The following is a 22,645-nucleotide window of genomic DNA, read 5'->3' as shown; positions in this document are numbered from 1 at the left end:
CAGTCAGTGGTTATAAATCTGTTATCTGTGCTATTATGGAGCCATAGTTTATACATTGGATCACCATCTGGTTTGTATCTCGTGCATGGAGGAGATGAACTCCCACATGATAGGCTTCATAGTACTCCACATGGTTTCATGCTGTTTCAGTGTTAATGTCGGGGGGAGGGGAGAGATGCATTTAAGACTAACTGAGTGGTTAGTAGTAGGGCTAACCTAATCTCTCAGTTGAAAGTCACACGGTTTTGTAGTGGCAGCATGCAGGGGGTGACTCCAGCACGCTGGAACTCACTGTCAAGCCTTCTTGAGGTGTCGTGGGCCTAACTTAACGAAACATCAGTGAAGGGAGGTGCCCACGTGAAAAGTGATGTGCTGCATACAGCCTGCTGCTGTTGGCTAGGCTAGTAAGCAGGTGTCTTCTTGTTGGTAGCTAACTGCTAGCCTGCTGTTTTTTTTAGTTGGACTGGGCTTCTAAATGTTTTTTGCCTCAGATCTTGGGATCAAGGGATTGTAACATCTTATCCTGTGTAATAATAAATGACCAAGGCCAATACTTGTGTGAAGCAAGAAGAACATAAAAATATATCTCTTATATCTCTAAGATACTGTCCAGTACTCTCCATGTGGGTTCACCTGACGTTTCGAGCGTGAATGGTGAATTTCACTGCAGGAGCCAAAGTTGTGGACAGTGTTTCCTTGCTGTAAATATTTGCGTCATGTCCTTAATCAGCTGTATCAGTCGCTCCCCTTGAGAAGAGTCCAACTTGGGATCTGCCCAGGCTGCCTCACCAAAGTCGCCTCAACTCACTTAATTTCATCTCCTGGTCTCTTGTCGCTGCATCGGTGCTAAGCTCTCCATGTGTGTACACTCATTTAGTCGTCTACATATTCATGAGGCGAGAATGCAAACACTGAACAAAATCAACAGTCAATCAGTGATTCTAAAAAACTCGACAGATGAATTGAATCTGCCAACAAAAAGGTCAAGCTTAGAAACCGTCAATAAACCAGCTGTTAAATCTGGTGGTCTGTCTCGTTCAACCTGTGATTAACTGAGCCCACATAAATATGAGTCATTGCTGCTGCTGTTTACGTGTCCATCACCTCTGGATGTAGACCAGCATGAGCTGCCTGGGTCGAGTTGTTGAAGCCCAAACAACACAAGCACTGAATCATTAATGGACCACTTTATGTAGCTACAGTGATGCTGACTGTGTTCAGATTGTGCTGCATGGGGAATCCTCAAGGTTTTAAATAGCAGACTATTGTTCATTTGTTGATTTGCTTCCATTTTTTAAATTTTTTTTATTTTTTTTATTTTGCATTTCGGTTTCAATTGTTTGTTGTGTTCATTTCTGTGTCAGGAAGAGGACTCTTTGGACGAGTCGTCAGAGACTTCCACTCAGGAGAAGCCCACCAGGAAAATATACTACAAGCTCAAACTATTTCCTGGGAAGTGGATCAACATTTTATATGACCGCCTCACACTGCTTGCCCTTCTCGACAGGTAATACACAACATAAATTACAGTTTTTGGAGATATTAGTCTTATTTTGCACAGTTCTCTATACCACTGAACTGTTTTTTTTTTTCCCGTCACGTACTATTTTCTGCTTTATTTCACCAGCATACTGAATATATGGTGTTGTCTTGTCTCTTTAAATCTAAAATAAACTGTTGCATGCATGCATCACGTCCTTTTCATTAATACCACTGTGCTTTTGTCAATTTAGTGGAATGATTTGTGACAATATGTGCCTTGTATTTTCATCGTGGCCATCAACTGAGCAGCAATTCTGTAGTAAATTTAGTGAATGAGAATTCTGTGCATGACGGCCTTAATTAGCCAGGTTATAGGCCCCCGTAAAATCCCGTGTAAACTGCCGCGACCTGCCTCAGGATTTAAATGCTGTTTATTTATTTATTTTTTTCATAGAAATCAAGATGTCCTGGAGAATCTTGTTGCAGTCTTTATGGCCTTCCTGGTTTCCTTTCTGGGTTTTGTACTTCTCAATCATGGCTGCTTCAAAGACTTCTGGGTCTTCCAGTTCTGCCTAGTCATTGCCAGCTGCCAGTATTCTTTACTGAAGGTAAAAAAAAAATCTCAGTGAATGTTTGTTTACAATTGTTTCAAGTAAATATCTTCTCGATATTAAGCAGCTGTGCGCCAATGCGTTTGATGATCGAGGGAGTGTGGCATCAAAACATATGATGTGGTGACCTCATGCAGACTAGAACAAACTGTCCCCACATTTACCAGTTTGCGTTTGCTGCTCTTATTCACTTCCTCTGTTCTGAACTTGGTTTCATGTTGATGGTGATTCAATACTGGCTTCTGTGGGTTTCTTTTGCAGAGTGTTCAACCAGATGCAGCTTCACCAACACACGTGAGTTTGTTTCTTTTCATACAGACTCAGTAAACTGCTCTGGGTTGCATGGTATTCACCAACATCTTTGGAACAGATGAAGTCTTTTGTGTCTCTGCTTGTGGACGCTCTTCCTCTTCACTGTGAAAGTCAGCCTTGGACCAAAAACACTTCCTTTTTCCATATGAGGATATTTCCGCTGTATTTCGAACGATGCTCACCCAATTTGGCCACCTAGGATCTGATCTAATCAGATCCTAGGTAGCTGTTTCATGTTCCTGAGAAAACACATGGAAGTGCAAAGAGTAATCACATGCACCAATCAGCCACAGCATTAAAACCACTGACAGGAGAAGTAAATAACATTGTCCATCTTGCAACAATTCAGTGTTCTTCTGGGAAACTCTTGGACCTGGCATTCATGTGGATGTTGCTTAGATGTGTACCACCGACCTAGACCAGACAAGACACCCCCGCCCCACAACAATGACACTCCTTGATGGCAGCAGCCTGACACAGGAACACACAAAAATGGTTTAGGAACAAGTCAAAAAACCACATGACAAGCACAACAAGGTGTGACCTGCCCTCCACATTCACTAGATCCCAAACTGATCAAGTATCTGTGGGATGCACTGGAACAAGCCTGGTCCACAGAGGCCCCTCCCCTCAACCCATAAGACCCAGACACCCCCATTAAGAACATCCTGTTGAAGGCGGTCATAATGTTATGCCTGATCGGTGTGCAATCTAATATAGCCGCTCCAGCTTTAGAGCAGTGTTTGTTAACTTTATCAGGTGTATTTTCAATCTAGATTCGATGGAAACCAGGGTAAACCTCTGTGTTCATGAGTGTTCCTGTGGGTGTCTCCAGGGTCACAACCAGCTGGTGGCCTACAGCCGCGCGGCCTACTTCTGTATTTTCTGCACTCTGATCTGGCTGCTGGAGCAGCTGCTGAGGATGAAAGACCTGCCCGTCTCCACCCTGTACGGAGTCACCATCGTCTGCTACGACATACTGAGCTTCTTGCGAGACCTGCTAGTGGGTAGGGATAGATAAAACCAGAGAAAAGTTCAACAGCATGCACATATTAATATGTGATTTAGTTTCCTGTGAGAAACAAGCGGACAGTCGCTAATAAATGTATTTTGTTTTCTGCATTAAACAGGGTTTACCTACTGCTTTCCTATCACCTTCCTGGTGGGACTTTTCCCTCAGATCAACACCTTTACCATCTACCTGCTGGAGCAGATTGACATGCACCTTTTTGGAGGAACAGGTTGACGAAATATTTATGAATTTACATTGACTTAAGATCTTTAGAACACATTTTCTTTAGTTGATTATACTCTATAATTAATACACAGCTAAGACTGTGTGGGTGTATGAAGCAGATAGAGAAAATACATTTTAGTGCCTTTAACTAAATGTGCACCTGCTCAGTGTTTAATTTGTCTGCTCGTGTTTCCATATCCGCTCTGATTTGTGTCTCTCAGCTGCTACGAGCCTCATCTCTGCGATCTACAGCATCCTCCGCAGCCTGATCGCTCTGTCTCTGCTGTACGGCTTCTGCTTCGGAGCTCTCAAGGTGGGAAAAGAAACAGAGGCAGAGTAGGCCGAGGACGTACAGCAAATACAGTCATTTTTATCTCCTCTTTTTTGCGTTTCTTCCCCCTGGTACTGAACTGAATCTGTGTTTATCTTCCTGGCTTCAGAGGAAGGCGTTTAGTTCAGTTATAAATAGCCTGCAGTAAGGGAATTTAAGATAAGCTGCTGTGAGATACAAGAATGGTGCTAAGGGAGGGAGATTTTAAAGTGAAGATTTAAAAGGAGCAGCTGTAAAAACGTGCGTGTTTGTGTGGTTCACATTTAACAGGAGCCGTGGGATGAGCAGCACACCCCAGCCTTGTTCTCTGGTTTCTGTGGCCTTCTGGTGGTTTTCTCGTATCACCTCAGCCGGCAGAGCAGCGATCCCTCCGTACTTCTGTGAGTAAACGACTGTCTGCGTGGAGAGGAAAGCTGATTTCTCTGACACAGGGACAGGTTTGAGTGACGGTTAAGGGAAAATGGACACAATTCTATGCTTTTATTCTGGAGAACTAGCTTTATTTGCAGAACAGGGGCAATGTTACAAATGCAGGATAAAAAATCAGTCAGTTAAAGAAGTGACAACATGTGAATTTGTGCAATGAATAATCTAAATTAAAATTTGCCATCACTTTCTTTAGGACAAAAGACAATCTTCTGATTATTTAACACTTAAAGACCATAGGTCTTCAACAGGGTGTCCGTGACCCCTTAGAGGTACTGCAGGGGGTGGCCCCAAAACCTTTGGTTGATTAGACATTTTTATATATTTTTTTAAATTTTCCCATACAAATTTAAATTTCTTTGAAAACACATGAACATGAATAAAATATATTTCTGTAAAGGGATAAGGGACAGCTTAATATTGAATGAAAAATGATAAAAACAATGTGTATTTATAAAAAGCACCAGGCAGAGTTTCATATAGTACGTACATCTCTACTGTCACTACTTAATCTGTTCATCAGTTTGGGGTCCCTGGCTTGACAAACGTTGAAGACCCCTGATTTAGACCTAATATACTGTAATCCTTTCATGGACAGATCCCTGATCAAGGCAAAGGTAATGCCTGCTCTGGTGGAGAGCGAGGAAGAGGAGGAAGAAGATACAGCCATTAAAGACCCACTGCCTGAGAAACTGCAGAACTCCATGGTAACTAGAGACTGCTACAAAAGTAAACGGATGTGTTGTTGTTGTTGCGTCTGAATTGTAACACACTTTCCACTGTCTCCTCTCAGCATTAATCCAACAGTCCAGCCCCCTTTTTAACAAATGCCGACAATAATTATTATTGTACAATCAATGCTCATTACCACCGTGCACCTGTGAATTGTTACCAACCGTGTGCGCGGAGACAGACCGCATTAAAGATAATGAGACGTTTGCTGTCGATCACTCTGTGCGATTACAGGGAATTAGGCGTCAGAGAACACAGGCCTCCCGCCGCCTTTTACAGTATTAATGGGGATTGCGAAGCTGTTAACGCTCCTCAAGCTGCCGCGTCTTTGATCTCCACAACCCGAAGGCTTGGAGCGATTAGACAGAAGCAATCACACACATTAAACAAGCCTGACAAACGCATGCATTTAGCGTGGGTTAAAAACGATTGCTGCTCTCCCTCCCTCTGCAGAAGGAGATCCTGCTGTCGGATGTTATCGTGTGCTCTGTCGCCTACATCCTAACCTTCGCCATCACAGCGAGTACCGTGTTCCTGTCTCTCAAGGTGAGATCCCTTCCCACCTGCTGTAGACCTCTGTCGCATGTTGCCTGATTATGTTCTTTAAATTATAAACACACTCGTCTGCAGCCCTTTGTGACCATCGTGCTCTACGCTCTGGCGGGAACGGTGGGGTTTGTGACTCACTACCTGATCCCTCAGCTGAGGAAGCATCACCCTTGGTTGTGGATCTCCCACCCGGTCCTCAAGACCAAGGAGTACTACCAATTTGAACCCAGAGGTCAGGAACCCTATTTTTACTTTATGTATGGCTGATGGTGGTCCACACTTTAAACAACCCTTTTCCAGATTGTAGTTAAGTTTTTGAAAACTGTCCAGTTTCCGTTTATCAGAAATAAGACTGTTCAAAGTGCTCATCGATCTGGGTGGGGTTACAATCTTTATCATCTTTATCATGTGCCACCCATTGTAATATTTTGATGTGGTTTTAGCAACATTGATTTTGATTGATTTTTTTTATAGTGCCCAATTTACAAATATTGCCCTAAGAAAGCCCTAAAAATGGTATATGTTAATATTTTTTTCTACTTTTTTTTTTTTTTTTTTTTTTTTACATATATCTTTTAATCCCCTTCAGTACTAATCACAATTACAAGATGTGGATTAAAAGATTTATGCAAAAAAAAGCAGAAAACAATATTAACATTTGCCATTTTTAGGACATTTCTGTTCCTTAATGGTAACAACAGTTTTAAAATCTCAGAGTATGAGGGTTAAAGATTATGACATTTCAGCGTGTGCTCCTTTACAAACATTTTCTTTGAAACCCTTCACAAGCCCTTTATCCTCGTCCGTGTTCCAGAGGATGCCGTGCTGATGTGGTTCGAGCGCCTGTACGTGGGGCTGCTCTGCTTTGAGAAGTACGTGGTGTACCCCGCCATCGTCCTGAGCGCACTCACCAACGACGGCTTTGCCCTCAGCCACCGCAAGAAGCTGGGTATCCAGTGAGTTGGACGCACACGCCCACAGAAAGGCACAGCTTCGAGGTGTGAGTGCGGTGATCCCAACGTTTAATCTGTTTCCTCCAGCTGTGACGTTCTCCTGACGACTGTGGCCGGACTGAAACTCCTGCGTACCTCCTTCTGTGACCCTAGCTTCCAGTTCCTCACTCTGCTCTTCACTCTGGTTTTTTTCCACTTTGACTGTCCGCACGCCTCCGAGAGCTTCCTGCTGGATTTCTTTATAATGTCTATCGTCTTCCACAAGGTAAGGGAATTTGGCAGACATCCGTTGTCAATGTGTGCTCATGTTGCCTGCTATGAGGCTGTGGTGGAAGCATCCGGTGATGATGTGCGACAGGTAGATGCAGAAATAAACTCTGCAAAAAATGTAGTCGTGATCATTTAGATTTACATCTTGACATCTTAGTTCACTCCTGACCTTTGAAATGAGATGAATCATTGCGTTTGAAGGGGAAACTCCACCGAGTTCACACCACAGTATACACATCACAGGAAGTCTAGCCTGATAAAGAAGTTCATTGAGTTTTCTGAGTTGCTATAGTGTTTTCATGAATACATTATGCTGACCAAACTGAAGCCACTGTAGACATACACCAGAGATCTGCACTGAAATGTCACTCTAGATCTAGCTTAGTTCTTGTTCAAATGCTTGATATTTTGATAATTTTGTGTTTCTATTTGGGTCCAGATGCGTGAGTTGTTGCTGAAACTTCACTTCATCCTGGTTTACGTCGCTCCCTGGCAGATCGCCTGGGGCAGCGCCTTCCATGCCTTCGCCCAGCCCTTTGCCGTGCCTCGTATCCTTCCTCGGCCACTTGCGCACGTTTGTCCGTGTGTGTGAGATATGATGTGTTCTCCTTGACTTGTGTGCGTTCCCAGACTCAGCCATGCTGCTGCTCCAGACTCTGCTCACCACCATCTTCTACACGCCACTGGCCCCCTTCCTGGGCAGTGCCATCTTCATTTCCTCTTATCCGAGGCCCATAAAGTTCTGGGAGCGAAACTACAAGTAAGGCCCTGGAGATGCGACTGAGCCTGTTACTCCCAAGTGACGCTTAAAAGTGGAATTTTCTACGTTTCTATGTGGAGATGACAGTTTCACACAAGCCCCGAAAGGAAACAAAAGAAACCCCAAACAAACAATTGAAGCTGATATATTTGTTTATTCAGGGAAATTCGGGAAAAATATTACATGCACTACTATTCAAAAGTTTCTCGTCAATTAAATGAAACAGTGGGTCCAAAATTTTGACTGGTAGTGTATCTGTGTATTGCAAAAAGTAGGTGCACCTCTTGGATTACAAGCCACAAGTATAAGAGTTCAGGAAAATCCACCGATGTTCTGATCATTTTTAAGCAGAAAGACACTTTTAAGTGTTACTGTGGGTGTGTTCGTCATGTGAACATTTCACTTCCCTCAGATTTGTACAGTGCAGCCTCTCTGTTCCTTTTTACTTATTGATGTGTGTATTTTAGCTCGCTAAAAGCTCCCCAGAAATAGTTGCACAGCGTTGTTTTGGTTATATTTAGTGTCGGAATTGAAACTCATGACATTAAAACTATCTCTGGCGGATCTCAGTTGTCGTTGTGGACCTCGGGCCAACGAGAAACACATGACAACAAAAAAAGCTCAACAAACTCACACAACAGGGTCAGTTTAATGCTGAAGTATTTCATTTCAAGTGCATCGGAGGCTGTGGATTGATCTGCTTTTCAGAGATCTTTTATCAGCTGTTTTCAACTCTTTGTGAAGGACGCATGTGAACGTGTCAACTTCGTTTAAATTGTAACGTTTGACTTCTTTTTTGGCTGTATAGATTTTATTGTTTTGGTTTCTTGCAGTACAAAGCGTATTGACAACTCCAACAGCAGATTGGTGTCCCAGGTGGACAAGGAAACAGGTGAGTCCTTACTAAAGACGTCCTATTTCCCTATTCATGACAGTCTTTGTGTGACTCACACATTTAAATTTTATTTTTCTTGTCCTCTCCACATCAAGTCCTTGGTCTTTATAGCCATCCATCCACCTGACTGTGAGCGTTTTTCTCTCACAGGTTGTGATGATAACAACCTGAACTCCATCTTCTACGAGTACCTGACTCGCTCACTGCAGCATTCACTTTGTGGTGACCTCATGCTGGGCCGATGGGGCAACTACAGCGCCGGGGACTGTTTCATTCTGGCCTCTGACTACCTCAACGCCCTGGTCCACCTCATAGAGATTGGCAACGGGTTGGTCACCTTCCAGCTGAGGGGTCTGGAGTTCAGAGGTGAAGTCCGACCGTTCCCTTCCCCCTTCCATCCATTTATCTCATCCACTGACAGGATGACTAACTGTCCCACTAATCACCTCCGTGTCTCGCCATCCCAGGTACGTACTGTCAGCAGCGGGAGGTGGAGGCCATCACGGAGGGCGTGGAGGAGGACGACGCGTGCTGCTGCTGCGAGCCGGGCCACTTGCCTCACATGCTTTCATGCAACGCCGCTTTCAACCTGCGCTGGCTGGCCTGGGAGGTGATGGCCACCAAGTACCTGCTGGAGGGCTACAGCATCAGTGAGAACAACGCTGCCACCATGCTCCAAGTGTACGACCTGCGAAAGCTGCTCATCACCTACTACCTGAAGGTAAGCTCATACATTGCTATTTGTGTGACTTGTTGCTAGATTCACTATTCCCATACTGTGATTTCTGCATTTAAGCTCAGACTGAGTTATTTTATTGTAAAATAAAATGAGTCACTGCTGTAGCTGGGTAGTTTTATTTATTATTATACATCCACTCCTGACATGCAATCAGCCACTATTCAGAGGCAGAATGGAAATTGAATATTCCACTTGCCTCAACAGGCTTTTAAAGATTTACCTGTCAAAAGGTGAAGCAGTTTTATTGGGAAATACTCCAGGATCACAGGCTTTAATCGTAATTACATTTGGCACCTTGCCCATAGCTGGCCCATAGGCACACACATCCATGTACAGTGTACAGGTTTTAGCTTTCTTTCCTCTTAGCATATGTCTGACCCCCCCCCTCCCCTGTCCGCCTACTTGTCTCCTCTCAGAGTATCATCTACTACCTAGTGCACTCTCCCAAACTGTCCACTTGGCTCAAGGACGCCACCATTCAGGAGGCGCTGCAGTCCTACACCAAGTGGCACCACATCGAACGGGAGCCACAGGTTTTCAGTGTGAAGATCGATGAAGACTACGTGCACTGCCTGCAGGGGGTGACGCGCGCCAGCTTCTGCAACGTCTACCTGGAGTGGATCCAGTACTGCGCGGGGAAGATGGAGACGGTACATCACTACACTACATTAAGGGCTGTAATTATGTGCTCTAGTTATGCTGCTGTTTATTATGGCTACAACAAAGGTTCATTTTAACTATCATCCAGTCAACAGTGTAATTAATTGAAAATGACTCACATATTTGTTGCGAGATATGACATAACTGAGCTCATTGTTTCAGCACAAACACACCGTGCTGGGCTCTCTGTTTACTTTCATCCTTGGCCCTTATGTGTTTGTGTTTGTGTCCAGCCCGTGGACAGTGATGAAGACTCTCCTCTGGTGACTCTGTCTTACGCTCTGTCCGTCCTGGGGAGGAGATCCCTCGGCACGGCGTCGCACAACATGTCCAACAGGTAAAGCCAGTTCAAGAGCAGCACAGATACATTAATGAGTACCTGAGATTTCTCTCAGATGTGCAATTATAGCCCTCAAGAAAAGCCTTTAACAGGAAACAAACCACAAAGCTGTAGGACGGATCCTTGGTTTTGGTTTCTTGAAGTATGAAATGTGGTTGTTTGAGGTACTTCTCCACAGGCAGTGTATTACCTACAGTAGTTTAACCTTAATTTAAAAACCTTGTGTTTTAATTTTACCTTGTGTAGCTCATCTAACTCTGCACCAGCCGGTTAATTTGTGTGTGTTACATGTACGCACGATGGTGTTTTCGCGTGTTGGTTAAGATTTGAATAATAACCCCAAATGACAGAAAATCTATTTATTTATTTATTTTTTGACTCAAGACAGTTTTCTGGAGGCAACAAGAGCAACCTAACCTTGTACAAGTTGTAAAGTTGTGAGCAAAACCGGGGCTCGAAAATACCTTGAAAATGAATGCCTTGAAAATAACTTCTATGAATCGTAAACCAGTGAATATAACAATCCGCGTCTGAAAGTGAAGTGCACTCAGTTGATCAATCTGAAATTATGATAAATAATTTATATACATTTCTATTATTAAGACCGGCTAAGTAACAGGAACATACACAATGTCAATCTAGTTTAATAGCACCACAAAGCACGTCCGCTAAAATGACCATAGGGTTGAATTTTTTCACGCTGATTCAACATTGACTAATCCATTAATATACTATTAAAGCAGGGCTTTAATAGTATATTAGAATGCATTAATTTCCACTAGATCGAAGTGAGCTGCATATTCACTTGCAGCTAGACAGACTCACCAGAAGAGGGCATCAGCAGCTAAAGCTAAATCTAAACATCCACATCATTCAAATTGATTTCTCTCTCTGAAATAAAATTTTCTTTTATTTACTGAAATTACCTTACAGATCCATAACCCTGTGTTTTATTTATTTATTTATTTTTTATCTCTGCTTTCCCACAAACCCCTGCCTTCCACCACACAGCCTGGAATCATTTCTGTACGGCTTCAACACCCTGTTCAAAGGCGACTTCCGCATCGCCACAAAAGACGAGTGGGTTTTCGCTGACCTGGACCTCCTGCAGAAGGTGGTGGCTCCTGCAGTCAGAATGAGCCTGAAACTGCATCAGGTAACCAGGACTTGTGCCTTGAATGGCTGCTGCTGTGTCCCCCCAACTGTAACTTTGGCCCCTGTACGCTCATGTTTTCTCCCACCATTTAAATAACATTGTCCTGATTCTATAGAGTAGACATTGTCCTACAGTCTGATGTTATTCGGCGCCTCGTGATGACTTACCTGTCCGTCCAGGATCACTTTACCTGCCTGGAGGAGACAGAGGAAGCATCTATTTTGTACGAAGCCATCACAAACTACCGCAGCAGCCTGGTCATCTGCCACGAGAGTGACCCCGCATGGCGTAAGGCGGTGCTGTCCAGCCGCGACACGCTGCTCACCCTGAGGCACATGATCGATGACGGCACGGACGAGTACAAGATCATCATGCTGTACAAACGCCACCTCAGCTTCAAGGTCATCAAGGTAAAAGAGACAGAGGAGGAGATTTATGTACAATTTCCGGGCTTTGGCACAGTCAAAATATGCGCGGTGCTGGAAAGTGACTGAATAATGTGAGATGGTAACAAAAGCATGAGATCACGTGTGTTAGAGTCTGAGTGCAAATCCATCAGACTGCCCGAAAGGTTTATTTAGTTAGCTTTGTAGCGTGCACAAAGCATGACAAACATAGTTGGACAAGGTTCCTCTTGGAGGCACCAAGCACTTTTCTGTATATGACTGAACAAAAAGGTGAATTAAATTTCACTGTGACTAAATCAGATCACAGCAGAAAAAGAACCGATTCGTATTTCTGGCACATAGAGGAGGAAAAGTAAAATGAGAAGGCCAAAACTCTAGCTATACATGTAGTATTCACCGATCAGCCATAATATTAAAACTACTGGCAGAAGAAGTAAATAACATTGATCATTTTGTGATAATACAACATTCTGCTGGGAAACTTTTGGACTTGGCATTAATGTGGATGTTATTTAGACATGTACCACCCACTTAGACCAAACCAGAAAATGACACCTCCACCCCATAGCAATGACACTCCTTGATGGCAGCGGCCATCCCCAGCAGGATGCAGCCTGACACAGACACACACACACACAAAAATGATTTAGGAAAACCAAAATAAATTAAAAAAAAAAACATGACAAAACCCAAACTGAACAAGAATCTATGGGATGATCCACAGAGGCCCCTCCCCTCAACCCATAGGACCCAAAGACCCCCACTAACAACATCCTGTTACCAGACACCACAGGACACTCTCAGAAGATCCATGTCCATTCTCTGATGAGTCACAACTGTTTTGGAGGCACAAGGGAGACCTACACAATATTAGAAGGTGGTCATAATGTTATGCCTGATCAGTGTGTATATTCAATGTCATTTTAAAGTGCTCAAATTTCAGCTTCACTCTGAGGATGGACGTTTTGGAAAGTTTGCTCCACTGTCCTTTGTAGGTAGAGTCCGCAGCTAGCTAAATTATAGCTCTAACATAACCCCGCCAGTGTTTCTGCAGATCAATTATTACACCACACCACTGTTGTTGTAATGTTTCAGCAGAGGAGGCATTAGTGTTGTCAGTCAGTCAGTACATCCGCTCGGCACATTCTTATGCGCAATTACTCTTGCAATAGCTCAGCAACACCTCGAGGGAGTTTGCTCAAATTACGAAATGTCCACTTGGACTCAGATGTGAACTGCTTAGGATAAAATGCTTCGAGATTACTATCCGAACCTCGCCGTAACTCAAGAATCCATGTGCTAACGGTGACTGAATTTCACATAAATGTCCATCACGGCAAACATTATGAGGCTGTTAGGAGTTTATGTGACTCTTGTTGAACAAAGCATTCATTCAAACGGTTGTTTGGCTGCTTGTTTAAAGAGATAGTTTGCTTTGGGGTGGTATGAGATACTTATCCACAGTTGGTGTCCTACCTACAGTAGATTGTGGCTGTAAAAACCCTAGTCTGTACAAAAAAAGGCTTCTGCAGTGACACCGATCCCAGGGTGGACTGGGTTTGCCAAACTTGCTTTACTATCACTGGGCAGCTAATATTCAGAAAATCATATACTAGTTTGATGCTCCAAAGCTGTCATGGTGTGAAATTGAAAATGAGTCATGCATTCTGACATCGCTTCCCGTCTTGGTTACTTCGAGACTCCCTCTGTCTACTCCACACCATACATCCAACCCTGTTGTTATTAATACTTTACGAATTTGGTCACAATTTCGAAACCACTTCAGTTTAACAGACTTCTCTCTTCTGGCCTCTGTCTGTAACAATCACCTTTTTGTCCCGTCCAGATTAGACAACACGTTCACCCTGTGGAAAAGACTTGGCCTCTCCAAATTTAAAGATCTCTACAGCGAAGGTGTCTTCTCCACCTTTAGTTATCTCTCTCAAAAATTCAACCTCCCCGGCTCTAGTCATTTTCGATATTTCCAGGTCCGACTTTTTATGCAAAATTTAGATCATCCAAACTTCCCCAATGTACCTCACCCTACTGCTATGGATGATATCCTCCAAATTCCCTCCAATCTAAAAGGCTTCATTTCGAGAATCTGTTCCAATGTATCATCTCTCAGAGACACTTCCCTCAATAAAATTAAAGAGAAATGGGAGGAGGAGCTTGGGGATGTAATACTTGAGGAATCCTGGATTAAAGCTCTGGAGAGAGTTAATGGAACTACTTCATGTGCCAGGATAGGTGTAATTCAGTTTAAAGTCTTGCACCGAACCCACCTCTCCAAATCTAGGCTGGCCAGATTCTATCCCGAGGTGGATGAGAATTGTAGCAGATGTCATGTTGCCTCTGCAACATTAACACACATGTTCTGGTCATGTTCCTCCCTGTCAGATTACTGGTCAGCAACCTTCAGAATTCTCTCACACAGTGCGTTTACATGCACGAGAAAAAAATGAATTATTGCCTTAATTGGACTATAACAGAAGAATTTAAGTGCATGTAAACACGTTACTCAGATTAAAATCGGAGTACTCATTATCCGATTGAGACACCCAGATAATGCGATTGGAATTCGATTTTCTCCGGCATGTATACGGTGAATAAAAGTTTTCAATCGGATAATGCATGGCATGCTCCACAACCGCTGCGCTGGCGTGTGACCCCAGAAACAAAAACATCCAAGAAAGCCAGTCGTAGAAGAAGAAGAAGAGAAACACAGCCACTAGAAGAACCATCTGAGGGATAGCGCGCATCTTATCTGCACCAGAAGTAGCGAGAACATTAAATACGAGATTTAAAAATGTACTATTATCCCTTTGAAATGCCGGTCCACCGCATGAATGACTCTTGTTTATTGTATCACGCAATAGGTGAACTGGAAATCGGGCTGTATTAACGTGGTATTAGCCCTCTGAAAAGACACATATCGCCACCTAGTGTGGAGGAGGAGAACAGTTATTCGCTTTTCTTGCGCTGCATGTAAACTTTGACAAGGACTGTAGTCAGAAAGTCAAATTTTGAGCTTTGCATGTAAACGCACTGACAGACACTATCCATAAATTTGCAACTTAACGCCTACTCTGCCATCTTTGGGATAGTGCCAACTGACCAGCAGATTATCAATAAACATAAGGACATTATAGCTATTACAACTCTACTTGCACGCAGAAGGATTTTGTTACACTGGAAATCCCCCAAACCACCCAGCGCCTCCTTATGGAGGAGTGACCTTATGCTTCATTTAAGCCTAGAAAAGATCAAATGCACACTTAAAGGATCGAGAGGCCTCATCTATTCCACCTGGAATGTCTTTTATTAACAAACTTTCAACCCTCCCTGACAACTCATAAATCCATGATTGCCAGATCCCAAGGGATGTTGCGTGATGTTGCACAGCAAACACAGCCCCCTCTTTCATTCTCAAGCTTTATTTTCAAACCAGCTACTTCCACTTTACCTTTCTTTTTCTCTTTGTTTTATTGTTCATAGTTGAATGTTGAATGAATTATTTTATTTCCTTAGATTGGGATGCACTGGATGTTGTAGGGTGAGGTGGGGTGGGGTCATATTTTTATGTGTGCTGTGAAAAATCAAAAAAATTATCTTTCTGTATAACTGTATACATATACCCCACTCTCAATAAAAATATTTTTTTAAAAAACAGTATGGATGAATATTATCACCAGACTCCATTGACCAATGCGGTAACTTCAGTAACAGGTTGCTAGTCTACTACAGCTTCCTTTAGTTAATTTGTTTGTGTTGTTGTGTGATTTTAGGCTAAAATGTAAATTCAGATTTGCTTCGCTGTGACATCACAATAAATTCCTATTAATGTGTTCACTACATACTATTAAAATAGTCTTTTCTCTTCCTAAATGCACCCCCATCTTACAGTTTAGTGTAATTGCAAGGGTTGTATTATTTCCTCTGTTGCCAGGTGTCCTCAAGACAACCTTTTGTGTCACCTCTTTGCAGATCAATAAGGAGTGTGTTCGAGGTCTGTGGGCGGGTCAGCAGCAAGAGTTGGTATTTTTACGAAACCGAAACCCGGAGCGCGGCAGCATCCAGAACTCGAAGCAAGCGCTGAGGAACATGGTCAACTCGTCCTGCGACCAGCCGCTGGGATATCCCATGTATGTATCATTCACAGCCCTGCAGCCACATCACCAGTGAAGTGGCACGGTGAATTTAATGTTCCATAAATGGGAAGCCAGGCTCACCTCACCTTTGCACGTTATGTCTCAGATACTGAACGTCTTTATTTCCTAGGTACGTGTCGCCACTGACGACGTCATACGCGGGAACGCACCGTACGCTCCGCAGCATCGGGGGAGGGGCTTTGAGTCTGGAGGCCATTCGTTCCTGGCTCTGCTCTAAATGGTTACGGTCAGTGGATTCTTTTTCCTCCTCGAGTCATGAGAGCAGGCTGTAAGTCAAGTCTCCTCTTCCTTGCCTCCTCAGACTCAACCTTCCCCCCCCAAAAAACTTCCTGTGACTCTGCTCTTAAATCAGCATTCTTCACATCCTTAAGACAAACAGAAAACAGATGTTTGTTAGTTTGTTTGTTCTGGTGACTAAGAATATGATGCTGCAACTTAAAGGCCGTGGGTTCATTTGAGGATCAACCGTCAGCCTCGGAGGATCCTCGAATAACACTTAGACAGACTTTAATGATCCACGAGGGAAATTACTTGGTCACAGTCGCTTCGTTGCGCATAAAAATAACACTCTTGAAAACCACAAGAAAGATGAAATAAAATAAGATTAGATTAAAATAAAATAAGACGTTCACTTATTTAAAACAACAATTTGAACGCTTCCTGCACTCATCTAGCCTCAGAGCCCATGTGACTGAGTTCCGCTCTGCTTGGACAACACATTCTAATTAATTAAGATTACAAACTCTGCTGCAGTGTAAGTTGTTTGATCGTTCTCCGGCACTCAGTGAGACGTTCGGCGGGCCCATCGCGTCCCCGGTGGTTACTTCCTGTCTAAGGCTGCTGTTTCTTTCCTTCAGTGCCATCTCTTCGCGTGGCAGATGTTGGACGTTTCCCTTGAATTTTTGATTGGTGCAGAAACCTAAAAATATATTTGAGTTCTCCGACAAACGCCACCAATTGTCACCGATGTGACTGATGCGTCAGTGCAGCCAAGTTCCTGAGGAAACTTTCCAGGAGCTAATGTTCCTCCTCTCTGCTTTACAGTTAATCTTTCATGAGATCATATCAGTTGTTGGCCTCTTGCCGTTGTTTAAATATTGCTGTCATGGGCTTTACTTCCTGATTGTTTCGAGGTCCTCTTCCTGTGGTGTACTAAAAAAAGTCTCATCTTCGTCTTCTACTACCGCTTATCCTCACTAGGGTCGCGGGGGTTGCTGGAGTCTATCCCAGCTGTACACCCTGGACAGGTTGCTAGTGTATCACAGGATTTACTTAAAAAATAACAATGTTCAATCAGTTTTCTTCTTTAAATATTTTCGTTTTCGTCTGACAAAAGCGGAAAGTACGGAAAACCCTTCCATTTGGTACAAACTGTTCCCGAACATTTGATGAACATGATTAAATATATACAGGCATAGCATTATGACCGCCTTCCTAATATTGTGTAGGTCTCCCTTGCGCTTTAAACAGCTGTGTCTCATCAGAAAATGGATGCTCATTCCAGTAAGTGTGGGGCCTTTGGGTTGAGAGGTCAATGTTAATTTCTTCTACGGTCATAATATTGTGGCTGATCGTGTATACACATATATATATATACACTGTATATTCGCAGGAAGCAGTGGTATTGCTTCCAAATAAGTGGCAGATAAGTGAATATTTGCTGTTTTTCTTAAGCATATTTCTGTTCAGAATAAAACCCTGTTTATAACCCACTCTGATAGAAGTGGTTAAAGTCTCAATCAATCAGATAAATGTGTTTCTCAGCCATTAAGGCTACACGGCTCTGCAACGAGGCACAAATCTTGCAATATGTGGTAATTTTATAATGTTCACTCAGTCAGCTGGTTGCGTTTGACATAAATCATTCTGGATAAGATGCGAACTGCAGCGTAATGCCCCAGCCGACTGCTGAGAGAGTGCTTCTCTGGATTTACAGATATTGACTTGGTGGAAGTCAGTGCTGGGAAGAGACTTGTCTGCCAACTTAATGTAGTTTTAAATACGTGTTGAGGGACTGTGGGAGTGCACGCTTGAGAGGAAGAGACGGCTGGACGACAGAGTGGGAGGGCAGCCAGAGGCTTTGACTTTCTGCTGCTGTGGCAAATGTTCCTCCTGTCTTTCCTCCTTCCCTCACTTTCGCCCTCCCTTTTGTTTCTCAGCCGCTCTTTTACACATTACCGTCTGCATAGCTTATCATACGGGCTCTGCATTAACCTCTGCAGGTCAGCTAATGTGTGTCTTCATGACTGCGCGGCGCTCTCTTAAGCTTCTTAGGGGCTGAGTTTTCCTTTCAGATTAGATTAGACTGTTAATCCTGTTTCATCTGCCTCGAGTTAAAAGTGTTGTCTTAATTTCGCTAAGTGGTGAAGGAGCGGAGGAGACGGATCGAGCCTCGTCAGCCAGAACACGTTTAACTAATTTAAGAGTGTGTGTCACATATGCTAGCACAGTTATATAACTTCTCTCTCTCTCTCTGAGCATATGTGTGTGTGTGCGGTTAACCAGATGGGATAGTCAAGGCTGGCTAAATTTTTGATGGCCTGCTGCGTCCCTTGCACTGATGTGGATGAGAAGAATAAACCAGAGCGGTGTGTGTGTGTGTGTGTGTGTGTGTGCGCGTCGTGCAGGGTGCGTAAGGACAACCTGACCAGCTGTAACAGCGGCGTCAACATGGAGGATGTCGACTGCGGCGCTGGCGGTTCGTCCTCGCTGAGCCACAACCGTCCGTCGTCCGTCACGTCCAACAGCCTGAGCCTCTACCAGCACAGAGCCAGGACGACGCACAGCCACAGACACCACAATGCAGGTACACGTCGACCCGCCATCCACTGACTGTAAATGGAGAAACCCTTTGTGGTGTCATCTGCATGATTCCTGAAGAGTGATTTTGGAGCTCTGTGGAGTGGCTCTGGCCTCTGCCTTAGTGCTAATTCAGAAATGGACAAAGAGGTGGAGCGGGAGGTTCGATCCAAACAACTTCAAAATCTCACCTGTCTCTTAAAGTGTCTAGAACGTCGGTCTTCAACAGGAGGTCCGCTACCCCTAGGCGGAGGTACTGCAGAAGGGTCACAAAATCTTTGGTTGATTAGACATTTGTTATGTATTTTTTTTAAATTTTAAATTTCTTTAAATACGCATTAACATGAGTCCAACATAATTTTAGTAAAGGGATAAAGGATAGCTTAATATTATTAAATGCAGAATGATAATAATAACGTACATGTATAAATAGTGCTACGCTAAATTTTACATAACACATATAGTAGGTAGGGGGTCCCCACTTAATCTCTCCATCAGTTTGGGATCCTTGGCCTAAAAAATGTTAAAGACCCCTGGACTACAAGTACCAAAATATTAACTGGTTTTGCACCAGGTTTTAAACATTTTGTCATCTTTTGTCATTTTAAACTTCAAAGTGCAACAGCCCTCTGACATATTAAAAACTTACTTTGGCTATACTTTGCCTGTAAGTTCATAGGTTCATGCAATTTTTTTTTTTGTTTTGTTTAGTGTGAGAATAAATCCTGTGGAACAAAGAAACACAATGAAACAATATATTTTTCCTACATTTTATTGTCTTTTGTAAGAACCACTGGGTTTGTATTTATAATGAACTGTAATTCTTTTTTAAGCTTTCACTGCCCATAACTGAAGATCTTCTCTTGTAAAGTGCATAGATGGATCAAAAACTAAACTCAAACAAACCATCTTAGCACATGTGATTTAAAATGTTTGTGTAGCTGTCATCTTGTTATTTTCTTTGTGTAAGTGTTCACGTTTCTGTGTGTGTCCTCAGCCAGGAGAGAGTACCGCAGTCGCTCGGTGCAGCCTCAGAGTCAGCGTCCGCCCGTCAGCAGCCAATCGGGGCCTATCCTGGACTCAGGCTCCAACCACGGGCTCGTCCAGCGTCTGTCCAACAGTCAGCTGTCCTTTAACACATCAATAGCCTCTATATTCTCCCAGGTACGGACGCACTAACCTCTGTTGTTACTCCTTCGGTGTGTCTTAACTGAGAGAGTACAGAGAACTTTCCTCTGTCTTCAGGTCCCTCGTCTCTCTGGAGCAGGTGGGATCAGCTCGCAGCTTCAGGCGGCGCAGCATCAGCAGCGCTCCAGCCAGGTAGTAACCTTGTGCACACATGAAAATACGCTCTCATGTTTAGCATTAAATGCTAGAAATGCATTATTTTCTGTGTTGCTAGGTCTCCTCATCTTCGTCCACTCTCAGCCTTCTATTTGGGAAGCGTAGTTTCTCCAGCGGCCTGGTTATCTCTGGGCTGTCCGCCGCTGAAGGGGGCAACACCACCGACACACAGTCCTCGTCGAGCGTCAACATCGCCATGGGGCCCTCGCACAGGTCCAGCAGCAGAGCCACACAGGTAGGGAACGAGTCTAGTGCTTGCTTCAGTATCCATGGCTCCGTGTGACATCTCCACCCTCCTCTACAACTACAACATGCCCTTCAGCAGTAAATGGAATCGTGCACTGGACATGAAATGCACATTGTACAGTGATAAACATGTCTTGTGAATTTCAATTTAAAGGGATATTTAATGTACCATGACATGAAGATTTGACATTTTCTGCCCACTTAGTTTTTATGGCCGGTAGCCAGTGAAATGTTTCCTAATTGATTTGATTTTGACCTTTATTCCAGCACCACCCTCATGACAACACTGCGTCATGAACTCCCATCATTAAAACGTTTCCAGCGAACAGCTTGACTCTGACTTTGGCAAAACCTTTCAACCATTAAACTTTTATTTGCCCATTTGCTTTTTGGTGAAGGTTAGATAAGAAGATCCATATCGCACTCATATCTGCCAAGACATAGTCTTGCATGTAACTGAACCACACCTACTTTTATTTTTTTGTATAGATTAAGCATACACCATAAAAATTTTTACTTGGTTAGTTCTTTAAGCTAATTGTCACTTAACTATAAATTTATAATTAACAACCTATCATCACATCTAACTCTTGGTCAGAAAGCACATGAGTCCAATTTTTCAAAAGTCACAATAAACAAATGTGATGTGATCTGTAGGCACGTTCATGCTCCCTGGAGGCAGAACTCTTAACCTACTGGATGCTGCATGAGTTTCCTGTTTGCACCACTTTGAAGGCTGCACCAAACAATACTGCAGCTCATAATCAAATTAGAAAGGAAAAGGGAACATTCACATTTCTGGTAAAAGTCTCTGGGCTTTTGATTATTTCTAAAAATGGTCATAAAGCAGTTTTATAGGATTTATAAAAGGTTTAGGGGGTGGGTATTTTTGCACTGTGGGAAATCTGAAAAGCTTTTTCTTTTCTATAAACAAATAATGTTATTCTATTGTGTCCCTGCTGTGGCCTTCCCCTGACCTCCTCCATCTTCCTTTCCTCCTCAGTGGACATCAGAGCCATATGAGAGTATAGACGCGACCAATTCCAACGCTGCCACCACAGTGAAAGACGGCACGCAGTCAAGTGACCGAGGCTGCAGCCAAGAATTAGACAAGACCCAGGAGGACTCGGCGTCTGCCTCAGCGGCTGCAGAGCCGCCCGATCAACAGACTGTCTGAGAGAGACAGAACACATGAGCGTGCCCATATACTTGTGCCCATACGCAGAGAGGACTGTAAGAAAAGTACACGCATACACACATATACACATACAGAGAGAGCACCCATGCACACGAACCTGCCTCCTCTCTTGTCGTCCTCAGCATGTGGTCTCACCCTGTTGTCTGAATGTAAAGTCTGAAAACATGATCTTGGAATCCGGTTGATGAAATAAAGACGTTTTTAAATGAAGTGGGGCCTCTTACTGTGGTTAAAAGTCCTGGGTGGTTAGTCATAGACCTTATTGTTACTTTGAGACGAGAATAAGTTCTATAATTTTGGTTTTACCCAGTCTGTAAAAAAAAAAAAAAAAAGCCAAACATCCCCACACATCCCCATTTACAAAGAAAACTGCGTATTGTTAGAGGCCAACATGTGATTCTTGACCCTTTTTTTTTCCTTCAGACATTTTCCCCAAGGCAAAGGAAACACTGTGGAAAACTTCTTCCCTGTATGAATACATTTAAACTACAAGCTGACTGAAACTGTAGAAAACCCTAGAGACTTTTGTTTATCTTGTTATAGTTAACAAAGTGAAGGGTGACTAACTAACATTCGCCCTAAACACATCAGCAGCTGTGTGAGGCTGCAGCACAGTGGTTCCTTCAGCTAAATGCTAACCATAGCAATGCTAACATGCTGTTACAAATGTGTAATGGTTATTAGCACTAAACATAAAGCACAGCTCTGGATGGCGGGTCATAAATATAAATAGATATTACAGATTTGGTACCAAACCTAATGTTCTATCCAATATTTCCTGACATTGCTTAGCTATCTGCGATGCTAGTTGTGTGTTGACAAAAATACCTAGCAGTCCCTCCAACAACTCATGAGTCTGGTGTGTTTCAATTGCACCCATGAAACATTTGTGGGTGGGAAACTCTTCTGACTTCCAGGATAGAGACATTTAGGACAAAAGAGGTGGCCTGACAAAAAGACATAACACAGACTTGAACAATTATGACAAAAGGGGAGAAAAACTAGCCCAGTGAATTTCACGTGTAC

At 43.3% G+C, this 22,645-nt stretch overlaps 1 protein-coding gene across 1 annotated transcript in view; it reads left to right on the top strand.

Moving 5' to 3' along the window:
* pcnx2 (pecanex 2) overlaps positions 1-21,829 on the top strand; it is a 29,342-nt gene extending 7,513 nt beyond the window's left edge. The window contains exons 13-40 of the mRNA XM_047603948.1: positions 1,365-1,507; positions 1,937-2,090; positions 2,355-2,387; positions 3,241-3,412; positions 3,536-3,646; positions 3,864-3,955; positions 4,244-4,353; positions 4,998-5,106; positions 5,585-5,677; positions 5,762-5,912; positions 6,495-6,636; positions 6,721-6,898; positions 7,343-7,451; positions 7,534-7,663; positions 8,497-8,555; positions 8,709-8,924; positions 9,026-9,279; positions 9,714-9,947; positions 10,191-10,294; positions 11,309-11,453; positions 11,633-11,863; positions 15,848-16,005; positions 16,142-16,258; positions 18,660-18,838; positions 19,829-19,995; positions 20,077-20,151; positions 20,234-20,410; positions 21,425-21,829. Coding sequence (XP_047459904.1) covers positions 1,365-1,507; positions 1,937-2,090; positions 2,355-2,387; positions 3,241-3,412; positions 3,536-3,646; positions 3,864-3,955; positions 4,244-4,353; positions 4,998-5,106; positions 5,585-5,677; positions 5,762-5,912; positions 6,495-6,636; positions 6,721-6,898; positions 7,343-7,451; positions 7,534-7,663; positions 8,497-8,555; positions 8,709-8,924; positions 9,026-9,279; positions 9,714-9,947; positions 10,191-10,294; positions 11,309-11,453; positions 11,633-11,863; positions 15,848-16,005; positions 16,142-16,258; positions 18,660-18,838; positions 19,829-19,995; positions 20,077-20,151; positions 20,234-20,410; positions 21,425-21,598 — 4,017 coding nt within the window. The 3' untranslated portion in view covers positions 21,599-21,829. The remainder of the gene's footprint in view (positions 1-1,364; positions 1,508-1,936; positions 2,091-2,354; positions 2,388-3,240; positions 3,413-3,535; positions 3,647-3,863; positions 3,956-4,243; positions 4,354-4,997; positions 5,107-5,584; positions 5,678-5,761; positions 5,913-6,494; positions 6,637-6,720; positions 6,899-7,342; positions 7,452-7,533; positions 7,664-8,496; positions 8,556-8,708; positions 8,925-9,025; positions 9,280-9,713; positions 9,948-10,190; positions 10,295-11,308; positions 11,454-11,632; positions 11,864-15,847; positions 16,006-16,141; positions 16,259-18,659; positions 18,839-19,828; positions 19,996-20,076; positions 20,152-20,233; positions 20,411-21,424) is intronic.
* Positions 21,830-22,645: the final 816 nt, after the last annotated feature.

Source organism: Mugil cephalus, chromosome 13 (assembly GCF_022458985.1).
Source record: "Mugil cephalus isolate CIBA_MC_2020 chromosome 13, CIBA_Mcephalus_1.1, whole genome shotgun sequence".
NCBI classification, from domain to species: Eukaryota; Metazoa; Chordata; class Actinopteri; order Mugiliformes; family Mugilidae; genus Mugil; species Mugil cephalus.
This window is presented reverse-complemented; position numbering and strand designations above follow the sequence as displayed.